This window comes from Pteropus vampyrus, unplaced genomic scaffold, assembly GCF_000151845.1.
Source record: "Pteropus vampyrus isolate Shadow unplaced genomic scaffold, Pvam_2.0 Scaffold295, whole genome shotgun sequence".
NCBI lineage: Eukaryota > Metazoa > Chordata > Mammalia > Chiroptera > Pteropodidae > Pteropus > Pteropus vampyrus.
Window position 1 is genome coordinate 941454 of NW_011889076.1, and position 17297 is coordinate 958750.

Consider the following 17297-nt stretch of genomic DNA (forward strand, 5'->3'; position numbering starts at 1 on the left):
CTCGATGCAGGAGCCCTGGGAGATGACCACGGCAGGTGAAGAACAGGGCGCTGGGCTCCTGCGGAGCTTGGTGAGCCAGCAAAACTGGAAGGATGGTATCCGGGTGCCTTTGGGGGGTGGGGTGCTGCGGGCCACGCACGTGGAGAAGGGCAGCTGGCCCGAGGTCTTGAAGCTGGGCCTGAACGCGCCCTAGAAACCAGAGCACAGACTCAGCAGTGGGGGCTGAGGAGATTCAGGTGCCCAGGGAGGTGGGCAGGAAGCTGGGGCAACGAGGGTCCTTGGCCAGAGCCCATAGGGGCACTGTGTGGGGGGTGGTGGAGGGGTTGGCTCACAGCTCTTGTTTGTTTGAGATGGGAAATTGGGGCAGGTTTTTGGAAACGATTTGAATGGTGTTAACAGCAGGGCAGAGCGCGCCCCAGGCAGAGGGTAAATGACGGGGACCAGCAGGTGGTGCGTGGCGCAGACACGTGGCGGGTAATAGGGCCCCAGGCCTGGGCCCAGTCAGGGTGCCTCGAGTGATTGGCTGTGAGCAGTAGAGACGGGGCAGGGGGAGGGAGGAAAGAGGTCCCGTGTGACAAGGGGGTGTTGGGGTACCATTTGATCAGTGGCTCTGTCTGCCCACGAGAGTCAGGTGCGGTCCAGAGGCTAGGGGATGGAGGCGAGTGACGGGGTCGGGTTTGGCACTGACCGGTGGGCCAGCCCTTGCCCGCAGAGGAAAGCCCATGAGGAATGCCCCCCACAGGCACCGGGGCGCTGACTCCGGGGTTCTGGTCACGCAGCTGGTAGGCTCAGAGCCCGTCGGCCAGCCGCCTTCAGAGTCTGCTTCCACGCAGCCAGGCTTAGATGTGACCCTCCCAAGGAAATGGAGTTTCTGTGTTTATAAAAACTAGAAGCATTATAATAGTTCTATCAGAAAAACAGATGAATCATAGCCTCTCTCCGGACTGGGAATACGTGGGAGGCAGTCGTTTAGTAGTTGTCAGTATCAAACTAAGTCGTTCCTTTCTGTGTTAACAAAGTTTCAGTTTTTGCTGCTTACGGGAGATGTAAGGATTGCAGGTAAATATCTAATGCGATTTGAGACATTTCGCATTCTCCCCAAGTCCCCTCGCCTCGTGGACATCCAGGTCTTTGAGCTGATGGTCTGTGGGGCAGCCTGCCTTGCCGGTGCAGCCAGGGACGTGGCCCCCAGGGAGGTGCATCCGGCCTGGGGTTTCTGGAGAGCCGCTGGGAGAGGCGGAGCCTTCATTCCCCCTCAGGTGCTCCGTCTAGGGTAGCGAGGCACAGCAAGGGGTTCCAGCATGCCCCCACCAACGGGTGACTATGCTTCGTTTCCAGGGCGGTCCTGGTGCGCTTGGAGGGCTGTAGCCACCCAGTTGTCATGAAAGGCTTGTGTGCCGAATGTGGCCAAGACCTCACCCAGTAAGTACTGGCGCTCGGGAGTGCCGGCGGTGCCTGTGGTGCCGACGTGCACCGCGGAGGGGCACGGGGGCGTGGGGACCTGACTGCGGTCGCAGGCGGGCGCCGTGGCCCGGCTCGGCTTCCTTAGGCCTGGGAGCCCTGACCGCCATCTGACGCTCGGCCAGCATGGGAGGGTGGCGCTGGGGGGTCCAGGGTGCTTTCTCCCCTTGTGCCCGGCGGCCGTCGCCACCCCGCTGTGCACGTGCCGAGCGCTTTCCCTTTGGGGTGCCCCGTGTTTCAGTGTGGCCATCACGGCCTGCGGTTGGGAGCATTGAAGGTGTGGCCAGAGCTCGGTGTGTTTGCCGGCTTCCCTGTGTGTTTTCAGTGGCAGGGGGCTCGGCAGTCGCCCCGAGAATGAGGGCGGCACTAGGGTAAAACAGCGCGTCCCCTCGGGCCCCCACCTCACGGCCCCTCTCCCTCCACAGGCTGCAGAGTAAGAACGGGAGGCAGCAGGTGCCGCTGTCCACAGCCACCGTGTCCATGGTGCACAGCGTCCCAGAGCTGATGGTGAGCTCCGAGGTGAGTCCGCCTGGCTGGGGAGCGCCCACTCTGTGGTCGCCCTGTTTCCAAAGTAGCCGCTGGGGGGAGCATGCTGTGCCTGGCCCCTCCCTGGAGGCAGGCCTGGGGCTTGGTGAGCAGGGGTCTGTGAAGGGCAGGTCTGGTCCTGGAGGCCAAGGTCAGGGTCTGAGGGTAGACGTGGTGTAGCTGGCCTGCTGGCGAAGTGGCTGCGGGCTCTGGGGCAGGCGAGGGGCGGTCTCTGGGCACTTGTGTGCCAGCAGGCACGGGGACACAGGGATTCACTTGCTGTCTGAGCAGATAAGAAACTTCGGGTCTCACCTTACGTTTTCTTATTGTCCTGTATCCCACAGTCCCGGGGCGGTGCTGGTCGCAGGCATCCTGACAGCCCACGCTGTCCTGGGTCGGGTCTAAATGCTGGAGTGAGTGAGCATCACCAGGACAGATCACAGGGCCCAGGTTCACCTCGGAGTTATCTAAAAACTTAGTTGTGGTGCAGGTTCGGAGCTGTGCGTTTCTGTGATACATTTTTCAGTGTAACAATTTTGTTAGATTTGTGCTTTTAACTGGTACCTACTTTCTGTTTTGTGGGAGGGACAGAATACCAGGTACACGATTCTGGCTTTTTTTGGATTATTGGACTTTAAACAAATGTAAATACATGAGTAAGTGTGTGTGAAACAAAATTACGAAGTTTGTGGAGAAGAGAAGAAAGTGTCTTCCGTCGTCGCTGTACCAGCAGAGTAACTGTGGCCTTAATCCCTTTCAGGAGCAGACAGTGGACTTCTGTCCACCTGGTCAGGGCACAGGGCTGCTCACACTGGGACTGGGTATCAGTTCAGTGAGAAATTGGAGGGGGTGTGTGCCGGCTCTGAAGCCTCTGCACAGCGCGTGTCACCTCCCTCCCCTGGCCGAGCGAGGTGACGTGCCTGGGTCTCTTCCAGGGTGCCACCCTGCTAGTGTCCCTGGTTGTCCCCTTTCCCAGCACCCCTTCCTGCTTCCCACACTAATCCTGAAGCTCCCTGATGCGGGGCCGTTTCATTGCATCCAGCTGAGTCTTCGTGGGGACGACACTTGCTTTTGCCTCCTTTTTTATTGGTTTATGTACTTTGCGAAACTGTAGGGTTAGGGTCACGAAGCAGAGTGCCCTGAGTGGTGCGGACCACACGGAGCCGGCGAATAAAACGAGATTTTGTTTTAGATAGTAGTATATGTACTTTGGCGTTTTTTTCATTTTAACCTCAGCAAGCGGAGCAGCTGGGAAGGGAGGACCAGCAGCGGCTGCACCGGAACAGGAAGCTGGTGCTCATGGTCGACCTGGACCAGACGCTGATCCACACCACCGAGCAGCACTGCCAGCGGATGTCCAATAAGGTGAGCGCGCTGGCCTCCCATGGCAGCTTCCTCGGGGCCGGCAGGACGTGAGGGGCGGACTGACGGCCGACCCCGTCAGCCTCGCCTGGCGGGGCTGGGCCTCGGGCCTATGCTCGGGTGGGTTCCCCACACTAGTCCTCGTCAGGCGACACTCTCCCCTTCTCGTCACCCGAGCCCATCGTGGGCCAGGCTCACCCCCAGCCACGTCAGGCAGTGGGGCTTAGACCTTGCAGAGAGACCTGGAAGGCCCCGGGGCCAGCAGTGGAGTGGACACAAAGGAGGGCGGTCTTGGGGGAAGATGAGATTTGCTTAGGAAATTTCACACTCATGAATTTTAACAGCCTCATTGTGAGAGGTTTAACTAAATGCAGAGCGAGTGAAAAATTAACAAGTCTGAGGTCGCTTACCTTCCTTTTTTGGTGGTTGTTTAGAGTATATTTTTACCAAGAAAATCAATGATAAACAGGATTAAAAGGATCCAGGTTTAGCTTCCCAAGGAGAGTGAGCTTACTTGCACATGAGTCGCATGTGAGCCAGTTGGTGTTCCTTGATTTAGGATACCGTGTCAGCTTTAGGTTGTGTTTGTAAGTTAAAGCTGCGTCTTAAAATGGTCTGAGTCAGATCAAGTTAGGTGGGGACGTGTGGCTTACTCGTGGATGACTGAGGAGGACGCTGTCCCCACAGTACTGAGTTGCTGCTGCTTGACAGACACTAGTGTCTGAAGAGTCAAACAGGTGCGTGGCAGCACTCAGGGACACTGCTTTGTCCACGATCAGAACGCATGTGGACGAAGTAGGAGGAGTAAGGGTCTGCCGATGTGCGCAGCCTTCCCTGACGCCCGAGTGACTGAGTAGTTGTCCCTGTTCGTAGGTAGAAGCTGCACTTGTTTGTGCGTAAGCAGTCTCTGGGTTATGACAGACGTTCGCCTTGCTTTTCGTAGGTGGGAACCGTGAGTGTCAGAGGCAGGTGCTGGGGTTCTTCTGTAGGTAGCTGCTGCATGCAGCAGAGAGGGCCGAGTCACACCGCAGAGCACGAGCGCAGAGCGCGTTTGCGCCCCGCAGATCACGCGTTGGGGGCCCCTGGTTCTGACGACAGAGCGTCTGTGTCACCCTGGGGGGTCTTTTGACCGGTGCCCCTCTCTGCAGGGGATCCTCCACTTCCAGCTGGGCCGAGGCGAGCCGATGCTGCACACTCGCCTGCGTCCACACTGCAGGGAGTTCCTGGAGAAGGTCGCCAGGCTGTACGAGCTGCACGTCTTCACCTTCGGGAGCCGGCTGTACGCGCACACAATCGCAGGTGAGGGGGCGGCTGCTGACCCAACCGAGCGTGTTGCGACTGGAACATGCAGGCCGACCTCGTTCCCATTTCCTGTGATGTTTTCTCGAAGATGAAGGAGGGTCGGTTTCAGCCTCATGTAGAGCCAGCAGTTGGGGGTGGCCAGCCAGCGTTAAGTCTCTGCATGTGCCAGCTCCTTTTGCCCTGGGAAGAGGCCTCCCGGCTCTGCTGGGACCCCTCAGGCCAGGCCAGATGGGCGGGCTGCTGTCACCGAGGCCAGATGGGTGGGCTGTTGTCAATGTGGCCAGCCGCGCCCTGCAGAGCAGTTTGGAAGTTGGTCAGGACAGCAGATGTGAGAAGCTCTCTACGGAAATGTGCTTCAGACAGTTTTGTGAATGGGTTCGCCCGCAGCCCTGGAGCCACGGTGCTCGCGGCCGTGTGCACTGAAGCAGAGAGTAGACCGCGGTCTCGGCAGCCAGCCGGGTGGCGGTTTCCCATCAACTGTCGTGGTGCCAGCCGAGCTCGTGCAGTGCGTGTCGGCAGAAGCTCCGGCCACGCAGCGTTCCCCACAGCGGCAGCTCTGCCTGGGGACAGAGCGTAGGGCTTGAGCCTCACCTACTAGAGGCAGCTGGGCTCCGGCCCCCTGTGACCCATCGGTGGACGCTGGTGCCTGCACTGTAACATCACTGCTTCGTTTATCAGATGCGCGGTTGTGGAGTTCACAGGTTTGTTCTGTCTTATTGATGGAGAAGTGAATGTCGCACCCCCATTGACGTGAGTGTTCTAGGAAATTTTAATCATGAACGTGAAAGCAACGCGATGAAGTTAATTTACTTTGTAACTGAAATTCAACATGTTTGCCGTTGGCATACGGCTGCTGTGTGGCTGCCTCGGAGACGTGATTTGAAAACTAATGTCCCTACTCAGAATTCTCAGATCCCACGTGAAAATAGGAGGTTACGTCCTTCAGGCACGGACCAAGTCACTGTGGCTTCACCTCTGGAACCTTGATGTCTTTAGATATCGATTCATAAGGCACACAGTAACAGTGAAGAAATGCCAGCTTCAGTAAAAGTGCCTGCGGGAGGTGTCCCCAGAGGCTCACAGCGCGTCTGCACGGGGCCCGCCCCGGGGACCTGTGCAGCAGTGCTGTGGCCTGACTGAGGCCTGCCTGCAGGCAGCCCGAGCCTCCTTATTGTAGGCTGGGCTTTGTCCTTTAGAATTCCCCGTTCCAGCACGTTCAGAGACGCACAGAGACTGCAGGTCAGTGTCCCAGTTAAGCAGGGTGTAGAGACCCTCAGCAGAGCAGCATCAGATCAGGGTGTGCATGGCTGCCTGTGTGGCTGCCCTGACACTGGCTGGGGCATCGAGACCGCTGACGTTTCCCATGAGAGGACCTGGGAGGGAGCCCATCTCCCACAGGACAGACGCCCATGTGGCTCTGAGGATGGATAGGCCTTCCGACAGCAGGGCGGCCTGGGCGAGGCCCAGTGAGGCCGCGGTTTGGGCGCTCTGAGCTTGGCGCTGCCCCAGTCGTCGTGTTTGTAGCTGAAAGGGGTCAGCGCTTATCCAGGCGATTTAATTATTCGCACATGACAACCACCGCCTGAGACTGTCTGATATATGATCGTGCCTTTTAACAACAATGGTTTCTGAGGCTCTTAGCTTTTTATTTTGAAAGTTAACTGCTTTCACAGAATGTGAGTTTTTAGTATAATTAGAAGTATTTTTGTTAGACTTTCTACTTATTATTGTAGATAACTAGTAATTTTATTAATTTCCAGTTTAAGCCACTGAGTGGCTTCCGTGTTCATGTGAATTTACGTGTTCTTTATATAATAAAAAACAACGTGACAGAAGAGCAAGTATTTTCTGTTAACGAAATGCTACGACTCAGTGATCTCAGGGATTTGAACCTCTGGAGGTGGCAGCTGCGTCTGTCCGTGTCCAGCATGGCTTCAAGAAGAGCATGTGCACCCCACATGTGGTACACGCGGGCAGTGTGCGGGGGACTGAGGGGCACGGAGAAACCGCGTGTTTAATTACGGCGTGCGTACATCAGCCGACAGTGCGACACAGTAAACCGTGTGTGTCACACTCGCAACTTCAGAGATCTGGTTCAGGCAGGGTGTGGGTGGCGCAGCTGGTGGAGCCTGTCTGAGGAAATGGTGACGACAGAGGGTGATAGACACGCCGTGGCAAACCGGAGTCACAGCCACACCGCAGGACGGCCACTCGTCCAGGGTCAGGGGTCCTGGCCCATAGCGTGGTGGGCACAAACCGTGCGGCCACATGTTTTCTGCCAGGACTGAGCTTCCTGGGGAGTGACGCTCTGAGTCTCGTTCACCTGTGTCTTCCATTCCTGGCACAGTTCCAGATCACGTCAAGTTCAGTTTGTTTCGTGACAACTGCCCTTAGAACGGCGAGGTGAGAGAGCAGCCGTGCGTGGTGGCGGCCGTGACAGAGAAGAGCGTGTGACGCCAGTGCGGGGTTCCCGTGTCTCTGACGCTCTGTGCACGGGGCCCTCAGTGGGTCTTACACACGTCACCTTTGTCCTCTTTTCTCTTCATAGGCTTTTTAGATCCTGAGAAGAAGCTTTTTTCTCATCGAATATTATCGAGAGACGAGTGTATTGACCCGTTCTCTAAAACAGGGAATCTTAGGTACGTACCTGGCCACGTGCACCCCGCGGCTCACCGTTCGGTCCCCCCGTAGAGACTGCATTGCGAGCCTCAGAGCAGCCATTCCGTTTACTCCCCCCGTTCTGCCACTGGCGTCGTGGCAGTCTTCTCGCTAGACCCCTTCCTCTTGCCGCCTCCGAGTGAACTCCTGGGGGACTCGGGCCGGAGCCCGAGAAGACAGGCATGGGGCGGGGGGACTGAACAGAACTGGGGGATACAGGGGATGAAGGGGACGATGTGGGCAGGAGAGCCCCAGCTTTCTCAAGTGCAAGGCAGGCTGTCGGCTGGGTCTCGAGTTTGAGGAGGCGTTTGCCTGGGTGTGGGCGTCTCTGGCTCACATTTCCCCGAGAGCGTAGCTGCTGCTAACGCCCTGAGCATTTCGACACCTGGGGTCTCGTCCCCATCTGCCTGCTCTGCCACGCTCACGCCGTCACTGCGCGCCTTTCCCGTCCTGTCCTCTGTGCTTCTGCAACAGGGCCGTCACCCCAGTCCCAGGCTGTTTTATGTCCTCGGAAATGTTTCGCTCTCTCTGCGGAAGAAATTTCCCCATTTCTATTCAGGATGGCAGGCCCCAGTATGATCCTGTATCAGGTGGCACTTGGATTTTTGGACGCGGACTCCTCACGAGACCAGACAGAACAGCTCTGGTCTCAGTGGCCTCTTGGTTGGTATTGGCCACCCTCATCTGAGATTTCAGCTTTGGGGTGTCCACACAGACTGAGACCTAGTCAGGTCAACACGAACTGAGAGTCTGGAAGTACTTGTTTCAGAAACACTCGAGTTTGCTAGTGTCAGAGTGAGCAGATTGACGAGGACAAAGGAAAATGTGAGACTGTGCTGGAGATTTATTAAGGGGAAAAGCCACCCAAGACGAGCACATTGGGGAAGGATGAGCCTGCTCCGCGATGGGCACAGGTGGCAGGCTCTGGCTCGTGTGGATGCTAGCAGCCCTCGATCCAGAGATGACACGCCAGGAAGCGTCACTGCGTAGGCTGCTCAGGGTTCACTTCCGCAGAGTGGCCCTGTGGTCGTTGTGGCCTTCGTTATTTATCAGCAGCTGGAGAACCTGAACAGTGGCAGGCGTTTCTCCTGGGTCTGTCTCCTGATCTTAGAAGCGGCCGAGGAGTAGTCATTCTGGATTCTGAATGCTGTGAGCCTATGTGCATCTCAGAGGGGTGGACAAATGAGATGTGACAAGGCCACCAAAGGGTACCAGAGCGTGTCTGCATCCAGTAGGGAGCTTGGGGACCCTTGTCAACAATTCTGCTTGCCCGCCACATCCGAGTGGCTGTTGGGAATGCAACAGGCATCTTTTGGGACTTGACGAGACATGTTGGTGCTCGGCGCTTTCGCTTAGCTGAGCGTCGAGCTTTGAGCAAGGCTGTGCCCTCCCACATGCCTGGAGCCCCCTGCGGGGGCCACGTGTCAGTAGCCTTAGGCCTGCAGGCTGATAACCTGTTTGTAAAGAAAGTCGTACTGGGACGTGGCCACAGCTACTCGTTCAGTGTTGTCTGTGCCACCTTTGTGGGGACCAGGGCGTGGCCACCTATGCACTGCTCTTTACTCTCTGGCCCCTGGAGAAAAGTGCTCAGTGGGGAAAATTGTAACTGTTTCAGCAGCATCTTCTCTGGAAACAGTTATTCAAGGTAAGCTGAATAAAAGCCCTGCCCTATGGTTTGGGTCTGTTTCTGATTAGTCAGCTGTCTGTCCACTGGTTACACGTAAAAGATTATTTCGGCTTTGGTTTCATGACTACTTTTTTATAAATTGCTGTAGAAGTTTTGATATGTGTTTGCTTTTAGAAATCTCTTCCCTTGCGGAGACTCAATGGTGTGCATTATCGATGATCGAGAAGATGTCTGGAAGTTTGCCCCCAATCTGATCACCGTGAAGAAATATGTCTACTTCCAGGGCACAGGGGACATCAATGCTCCCCCTGGGTCCCGGGAGCCACAGGCGAGAAAGAAAGGTGGGTGACACCTTTGGTCCTCAGAGATGTAGTCAGCGTTTGCTTCCCTGTCCGTGTTCCGTTTGTCACCTATGTTGTTACTGCTCGAAAGTCCGGACTCACTTTGTTTCTGTCTATTTATATTTAAGGAGATATGGGGCGGGGGGGTAGTTACATTATACCGAGAAACCTGGTGTTGCTTGGTTTCAGCCTGGGATTTTTCTTGCTAGCACTGATCTGGACGTTTCGTAGTTGAGTGAGGATTAAAGAAGTCTGCTGAATTTAGTACATCTGAACGTGGCCTTTCGTCCCAGTCTCCCTTAAAGGCCAAGTGGGACACTGGAGGCCGGGCTGCAGCAGTCCTTGCAGAGAACACACAGTAGTGCAGGTGGCGGCCTGGCCGGGGGCCTGCAGGGCACGCGGCTTAACCGGTCAAGCCAGCGAGCAGCTAACGTCTGTCAGGAGAAAACGTAGTGTTGGTATGAAGTGATTCTCGTGACCTTTAGTTTCCAAGGAAAATACTCTGAGGCATACAGCTACTGCCACAGTGACTAACAGAACTCGGAGGTCTAGGCCAGGAGGAATGTGACCCAAGGGTGTCCCTGCCCAGGACAGGCTCGATGGCAGAGCTCGAGCGGGTGTGACAGGCTGCTGCCCAAGGCCAGTCTGGCCCATGATCTAAGAGCGTGTTGTGCATTTTTAAAGCATTGTAAAAACCAAAACATGGGGAGCGTGCCTGAACCCCATCCTCTCTGGCCCCATGCAGGGCGCAGCCCGGGCTCGAGGTTGTGGGAACCCTCCATGGGATGCAGGACGACATGGGAGGTGTGCTGTCTCCCGTTTCAGGAGGAAGTGTGCTGACTTCTCCTCTTGTGTGCCGTGCAGGGAGTCACCCTCCCAAAGGGGCAGACGTCACCGAGCAAGTTCCGTCCTCCAAGGACGCCGAAGAAGGCAGGCAGGCGTCCGGGGATGAGCCGAGCAATGGGCTTGGGAAGCCCACGAGGGAGGTCAACGGGGCCTGGCCCTTGTGTGGCCAGGCAGAAGAGAGGGCCGCCCGGCCGGCCGGCCGCGCCCCGCTGGCTGATGGGAGGGGGACACTGGTGTGTGCGCAGCAGCACGGCCGGATGTCGGCCGAGAAGCGGCCCGCCCAGGGCATGGCCGGCAGTGACCTGGACTTCGAGCTCTCCAGCGACAGCGAGAGCAGCAGTGAGTCAGAGGGCCAGTCGTCCTCCGCCGCTTCTGACGGCGAAAGCGGGGAGAAGAGGGGCCGGAAAAAGCCGAAGGCTGTGCGGGACACTGGCAAAGTCGTGCTGCCGGGCGGCGCCCCTGGCCCAGGAGGGGCGACCCCCGCAGGGGCCGGCCACTGCGCGGAGCCCGGACCCGGCGTGCACGCGGACCTACAGGGCGACAGCGAGCGCGACAGCCTCTGTGCGCTGGCGGGCGGCGGTGCGGACAGGAAGGAGGCCGAGACCGAGTCCCAGAACAGCGAGCAGTCGGGCATCACCGTGGGCGAGTCGCTGGACCAGAGCGTGGAGGAGGAGGAGGAGGAGGAGGACGCCGACGCCGACGACCACCTGGTGCACCTGGAGGAGATCCTCGCCCGTGTGCACTCCGACTACTACGCCCGGTACGACCGCTATCTGCGCGGGGAGGCCCCGGAGGCCCCCGACATCCGGAAGATCGTGCCCGAGCTCAAGAGCAGAGTGCTGGCGGACGTGGCCATCATATTCAGCGGGCTACACCCCACCAACTTCCCGGTGGAGAAGACCCGGGAGCACTACCACGCCACGGCCCTCGGGGCCAAGATCCTCACTCAGTTGGTGCTGGACCCCGACGCCCCGGACAGGGCCACCCACCTGATCGCGGCACGGGCAGGTAAGTGGCGGCTCCCCTCTGGGCCCCGGGGTGGACCGTGCTGACCCCTCAAACGGGGCGGTCAGGAGGAGATCCTCGCCCGTGTGCACTCCGACTACTACGCCCGGTACGACCGCTATCTGCGCGGGGAGGCCCCAGAGGCCCCCGACATCCGGAAGATCGTGCCCGATCTGCCTCCGGGGCGGTCAGGAGCGCCTTCCAGGCGCGTGACGACCCCATGCTGGCTGGGCTCTGCCTGTGGACCGTCTGGTGCGTGCGACCCTCAGCACGGGGCCCCCGGCCCCGCACGGGTCTGAGCGCCTTGTCCCACGCAGGCACGGAGAAGGTGCGGCAGGCCCAGGAGTGCGGCCGGCTGCACGTGGTCAACCCCGACTGGCTGTGGAGCTGCCTGGAGCGGTGGGACCGGGTGGAGGAGCAGCTGTTCCCACTGAGCGACGACTACGGCAAAGCCCCGCGGTGAGGGGGCCCGCGGGCGGGCGGAGGCCGGTGTCCTGGGGCGGTCCCCTGGGCCAGCAGCCTTCCCGGTCCACACCGGGGCCCAGGCGGCCCGCCACTGCGCCCCAAGCCCTTGCTTGTGCCCTGCTCGCCCTGCCGCCACCCCTTGGGGCTTCCCACGCACAGGGCGTCTCAAAGGCGACCTAGCGCCGGGGGAGGAAGTCAGGGCAGCTCCTCTGCTAACTCGGCGCGGTTCAGCAGCCGCGGCTATAGCTCACGTGTTTCTTTCTCGGCTGCAGAGAGCTGTGCGAGCTGAGTGCCAGCTGTGTGAGGGGGCCGGTGACCAGAGCCGGAGGGGCCGGGTGGCAGCCAGATAGGGGTGAATACTCGGGTGGCAGTGCAGGAGAGAGGCCTGTGTGCTGGGGACAGTGGCTCTTTTTGTTGAGAAAGGCTTGAAGATGCTTCCATTGTCTGTTGGGGCTCGAACGTGGCGTTAGAGGGGAAGTCCTCAGACATGGGAGAATGGCAGGTGCGGACACCGCGGGGGTTCCGGGGGGCACACCCCCCTGGACACAGGCCGAGTGGCACTTCGCACCCAGTACTTGTGCTTCAGAATTAAGGAGTCACGTCCGCATCTTTGTCCTTGGCTCTCGGGCTGCGACGGTGGGCGTCCTGTGTCCCCGCCAGTCTCCCGCTTCCTCACGAGCCCCCTTCTCACCCCTCAGGGAGGACGGCCCAGCAGCCTTTCCCGAGAGGCAGGGTGCACTCGCGCCCACCCTGTTCCACCCGACGCCCATCCACCCGCGGGCCCAGCCGGGGCCTGAAGTCCGGATCTACGACGCGAGCACGGGCAAGCTCATCCGGAAGGGCGCCGCTGGCCCCGGGCCCCCCAGCCCCCCGCAGGTCCACGCAGAGCGCCCCTCCTTCAGGTACGTGCATCCCCGTGCCTGGGCCCCAGGCCGGTGCCGCCTGGCCCCGGCTCTGAGCCCACATCATGGACACTCACTCACTTCCACGTCCGGTTTTTCTCCCTGTTCTCTTTCCCTGTCTCGGTTCCACAACTGGGACAGACCAGTCCAGGGTCTCTTCTCTGACGCGTCCCGCACACGTGTCTAGGCATACACGGGGTCACACGTGGGTCAGTGTTGTTCTCCACAAGCACTGTTCTTTGCTGACCAGATCTGAGCCATGCAGCAGATGACAGGCCACGGAGGAGGCCAGACCTCGCCCCTGCCTGCCTCGCCTTTCAGTCTCGTCCCTTCCACCAGACAGAGAGTGGTTGTCACGGGGGACAAGGGACAGCTCTGGGCCTGCAGGAGCTGGCTGTGCAGTCCCTGCTGAGCAGGCCCAGCCTCCCCTGGCCGTCCTGCCTGCGTCAGCACTCAGCCCAGACGGGGGGTGGTGGTGATGGCACTTCGTAAATAGGGACGTAGGGGAGAGAAAGCTGAGGGGGTTGGGGCCGGCGCCGCCTGAGCGGGGGGGTAGGGCAGGGCCAGGAGCCCACTGAGCAGCAGGCCGTCCCCACACTCCACTCGGGCCCTTCCCTCCCTCTGCGTGGACCGGAAACCCCGCTCAGCCTGAAGCCACCCCCTGCACTCCTGGCCATAACCGCAGGGCCGTCTCAGGCATAATGAGGGTCTCAAGTTTGGTTTTTAAAGCATGGCTGTCGTGTGATATCCCCATGGTGAGTGCGTGGGGTCCTGCATCCAGGTCTCCACTCCTTCCTGGAGACCCCCGATCCCAGGAGCCATCCACACCATGAGCAGCCACGTGTGGCAGTGGTGTTTCTCCTGCCCTGGCTCCCGTAGGCCCCCCAGAGGGCTCTGTAAGGATGAGCAGCGACCTGGCCACGTGATGCTTCGGAGCGCAATGGGTGGACATGGAGCTGCCCCCAGGACCGCGGGAACTGTCACCAACCCCACTCTTGGACTCCAGGTGCAAGTAGACAGCCTGGGATAGTCCGGATTGAGTGGGTTTTTGGCTGGTGGTTTATTTGTGACTGAAGGTGTCATCGCTGGTTGAACTCAACCATTTAGAGTTACATCGTGACTTTGGGGTGTTGCTGTTCCTCAGGGTCACCCCCAAAGTGGTATTGCTGAGTGAAAGTCTGTGTGTGTCTTCTGTAAATGCTGTCAACTCTTTGCTGCAAGTTGGCTGGAATTCACGGTCGCACGCAGCAGGACGTGACCCACCGTTTCCTTAAGTCCAGCACGGGCGTCACAGCACGTGTCCTGCTGCATCTCTCCTGTCGCCAGGCTGACTGCCTCCCTCTGATCTCATGGCTGGCCCCCGGGGGGGATCAGACGGAGGCAGTCAGCATGAGCGACCGCACGTGCTGACTCGCCACTTGGATCCCCCTTCAGTCACCTGCCCTTTATGTCTTTAAGTAGCTTTACCAGGTTCTTGTCGTTTCTTTGTCTCGTTCTTCTGGGAAATGTTTACTAAGTTAGAAAAACATCCCGAAGGTGCCGCGTCAGTGGGGAGGAGACGGTGACGCGTTGGCAGCGGCGTCTCCCGTGGTCCTCGCTGTGCCGCATCCTTCACCTCGCTTTGGTGTGTGGGGCGCTGGCTGTTCTTCGTAGTCGGCGTCGGTGGCTCAGACACTGACAGCGTGCGGTGTTCACTGCCAGACCTTTCTTGAACTGCTCCTCACAACGGACTCCTACGTTCCACCTTCTTTTTAAAAACTGTCCTACTGTCAGTCCAGGTACACGTTTTGAGGTGCCGCTTTTTCTGAGGACACGAGGACAGAGCAGGTGCGTGGTGTTCTCTCTTGTCAGCTGCATCTAAATGGCTGGCAGCCGAGCGAGGTTCCGCTGAAGCACATGGGGGACTTCACTCAGTTAGTGGGGGGCGTGTGATCGGGACAGACGTGTCTTCAGTCTTTGAGAGTAATTCATTCAGGTTGCCCTGCAAAATGCTGGACTTGGGTTCGTAGGCTGCGCTCTGCTGTCCCAGAGTGTCGGATGGTTGGGTGACAGGTGGTTATGAAGGGGCTTCGCCCAGAGAGGCTCCCACGCAGCGCAGACAACAGGAGCCGGGCGGGGGCGGGACAGCAGCTCCTGCAGGGGGCGCGTTCCGACGTGCCCTGGTGTCCCTTGGACCTCCACAGAACTGTAGGATGACCTCCACGTTGACCTGGCGCTGTCGCGGTGGAGCAGTAGAGACCTGTGGCCGTGGTGCCTGAGCCCAAGGGGGCCCGGGTAGCGGTGCGACTGCTGTGTGTCCCCATGCAGGCATCCCCCAGACCCGGGGTGTCCGGCATGGCACCGCGGGGGTGGCGTGCCCAGCCAGGAGCGAGAGTGAAGCCCCAGCTGGCTGGACGTCTGGGCTGTGGGACCTGAGTGGAGGGGCCTGTGATGGATCTAGGTTTCCAGTTTGGACAACAGAAGCGATGACATAGCCACGAAGGCGAGACCCACCCCCTCCCGTGTTCAGGAAGTTGTCCCGTTTGGACTTGACCTTTCAGTGTTAACACAGATGACCCTTGAGCAACTCAGGGCTTAGGGCACCAGCACTGCCCGGTCAAAAGTCCACATATAGCGAGACTCCCCAAAAAACTTGTCCTTGGGCACCCACAGGGATTGGTTCCAGGACACCCTCTCCCAAGATGCCAAAACCCGGATGCTCAGGTCCCCTGCGTGAAATGGCGTGGACGAAGGCACCCCATCCCCTGCGTCTGCAGACTCCCCGCGCGCGTCAGAAGCAGTGCAGTTCACTGCGCACGCCATGCCGTGCTGTTCCGGGTCCAGGGCCGCCGCCTCCATCGGGCCCGTCATTCCTCCTCGTAGTGGGCTGCACGGTCCTCCCAAGACGACCCTCGTGGTTGCTGCCTCGTCGACATGAGAGGTGGATTCGTCACGAGCAGCGGCAGCGACAGCGCCTTCCAGGGTGTCGCACTTGGCAAGCGGGCTTCGGGTTTCTGTTCTGGGTCACGTGCGGTGCGAGTCACGGTTTGGTTTAGTGGACGGAGGATGACAGGGCAGACCTGCGCTGAAGAGAGGGTGGCCGAATGCAGCTCGCAGTGGCAGCTCGCCGTGTTGCTGCGAAATCTGTAGCCGTCACTGCGCATTTTCATCAGCGATTCTTAGTTTTTAGAATCTGCTTTTCAGATCGTTGGAAATAAAATAAAAAATGTTTGATTTATTTCTCTTGATGGTAAGGAACAAGGGCATGTGGTCTGAAAATGTTTAGAATGTTTAAAAATTGGGAACGAAAATGGCTTTTGGAGTATGAAGTCTTGCTGGAGTAAGGGGCGGCAGGCTCGGGGTGTCTGAGACAGGTGAGCAGTCAGGAGGCGCTGGCCGACGACAGGCGTGGCGGTGGCATGTCAGGCAGCAGGTGCCCACACGTCTGTCCTGGAGTTCGTGCCACCCGCGTGGGCAGAGGTGTTTCAGGGTCAGGTGACACTACAAAGAGACGGGTGTCTCACCTCTGCTTGTTCTTCTGAGGAAAATTCACTGGAGTGTAGTTTAACGAGTTGACTTTTGATGGAATTTTCTTCTCTTGAACTTGGAAGTGTGGTTTCCAATACCGGTTGTGTTGAAGTTATTGCCAGCGCGTTCCGATGCACAGAAGGACGCTAACACGGTTCGCGAGGTCGTGCTACTTCCTGTAAGCTCGTAGCAGAGCCGGCACGTCCCCTAGCAGAGCCTGTCATCTCAGAAGAGAGCTAAGGTTTCTTTTCAAAATTATCTTTGTTAATTTTTCTCTGTTTCTTTCCTCACTTGTACATGTGGGAAAGCGTATGTTTTGCTAAAATCACTGAATGTTTATATAGTTTGATCTATTTTCGAAATCGGGATGACCATCCTTATAAAAAACGAGACCTTCGTCGTAATCCCTGCCCCAGTCTAGACAGCACGGGCACTCGCGGGGGGAAGCAGGGACCAGGCGGTGCCCCCCGGGCGTGCACGTTCACGTGCATTTGCCTGTGTTCCTGGTGACGCTGCAGTGACAGCCGCGCTGCCGCACGCCCTGTGTTTCTGTGGGGAGATCCCACATCTCAGCACCTATCAGAATATCACCTTATCACTCAAATCTAGAGCCGTCTCCCATTTATGTGATTTCAGGTTGTACTCACACACACCTGTGTCTTTAATCTACCTGCCCACACGCGGTCACCGAGCATCCTCAGGACGTCTGTCCCCACAGGTGTGAGCTGTGCAGGCTGCAGGTCCTTGTTACTGACTGGGTCTCGAGGGCCCCACGCTGGCCCTCCTGGCACCTGTGTGTTGAGGGCCATGCAGGAGGCAGCTTCCCCCAAACCCTGGGAATGGTGACTCAGCCTGTTCAGTGCCTGGAACCTCTTGAAACCAGGTCCCTGGAGGCTCTGAGAATCCTAAGTCTCTGTGGGTCTGGCTGCGATGTTTTTGGTTCCGGGACCAGGTGCTGGCTCGCCCGGGGAACTTGGAGTGTCCGAGGTCCTGGGTGAGTGTGGGGCGCGCTCTCTGGCTGCTGTCGGCATGTGGAAAACGTGGGGTTCAGAGTGGTTCCCCTCAGGCAGCATTAGCTCAGGGCTCACCTTGTGCTGAGGCCACCATAGGGTGACGGGCAAAGTTCGGTGGACAGTCACCGAGTCTAAACCTTGGGCTTCCCACGGGCACCGCCGCCAGGAGTGCGTGGGGTCATGGCCAGAGGTCCTTGCCCGGGGCATGTGGGCGTTCCCCGTGCAGACGCGGGCACCAGGAGGAACGCCGGGGTCACGGCCTGGCAAAATTCTGAAGCCTTTT

At 58.7% G+C, this 17297-nt stretch overlaps 1 protein-coding gene across 4 annotated transcripts in view; it reads left to right on the top strand.

Moving 5' to 3' along the window:
* Positions 1–582: 582 nt before the first annotated feature.
* Positions 583–17297, top strand: part of CTDP1 (CTD phosphatase subunit 1) — a 31764-nt gene continuing 15049 nt past the window's right edge. The window contains exons 1-9 of one of the 4 annotated variants that reach the window (XM_011376353.2): positions 592–1422; positions 1887–1980; positions 3223–3351; positions 4497–4647; positions 7199–7289; positions 9110–9276; positions 10141–11130; positions 11445–11586; positions 12291–12494. In XM_011376353.2, the coding sequence (XP_011374655.1) occupies positions 1382–1422; positions 1887–1980; positions 3223–3351; positions 4497–4647; positions 7199–7289; positions 9110–9276; positions 10141–11130; positions 11445–11586; positions 12291–12494 (2009 nt within the window). In that variant the 5' untranslated portion in view covers positions 592–1381. Of the gene's footprint in view, positions 1423–1886; positions 1981–3222; positions 3352–4496; positions 4648–7198; positions 7290–9109; positions 9277–10140; positions 11131–11444; positions 11587–12290; positions 12495–17297 lie in introns of all 4 variants that reach the window. The other 3 variants (XM_011376350.2, XM_011376352.2, XM_011376354.2) reach the window with 3 other exon arrangements.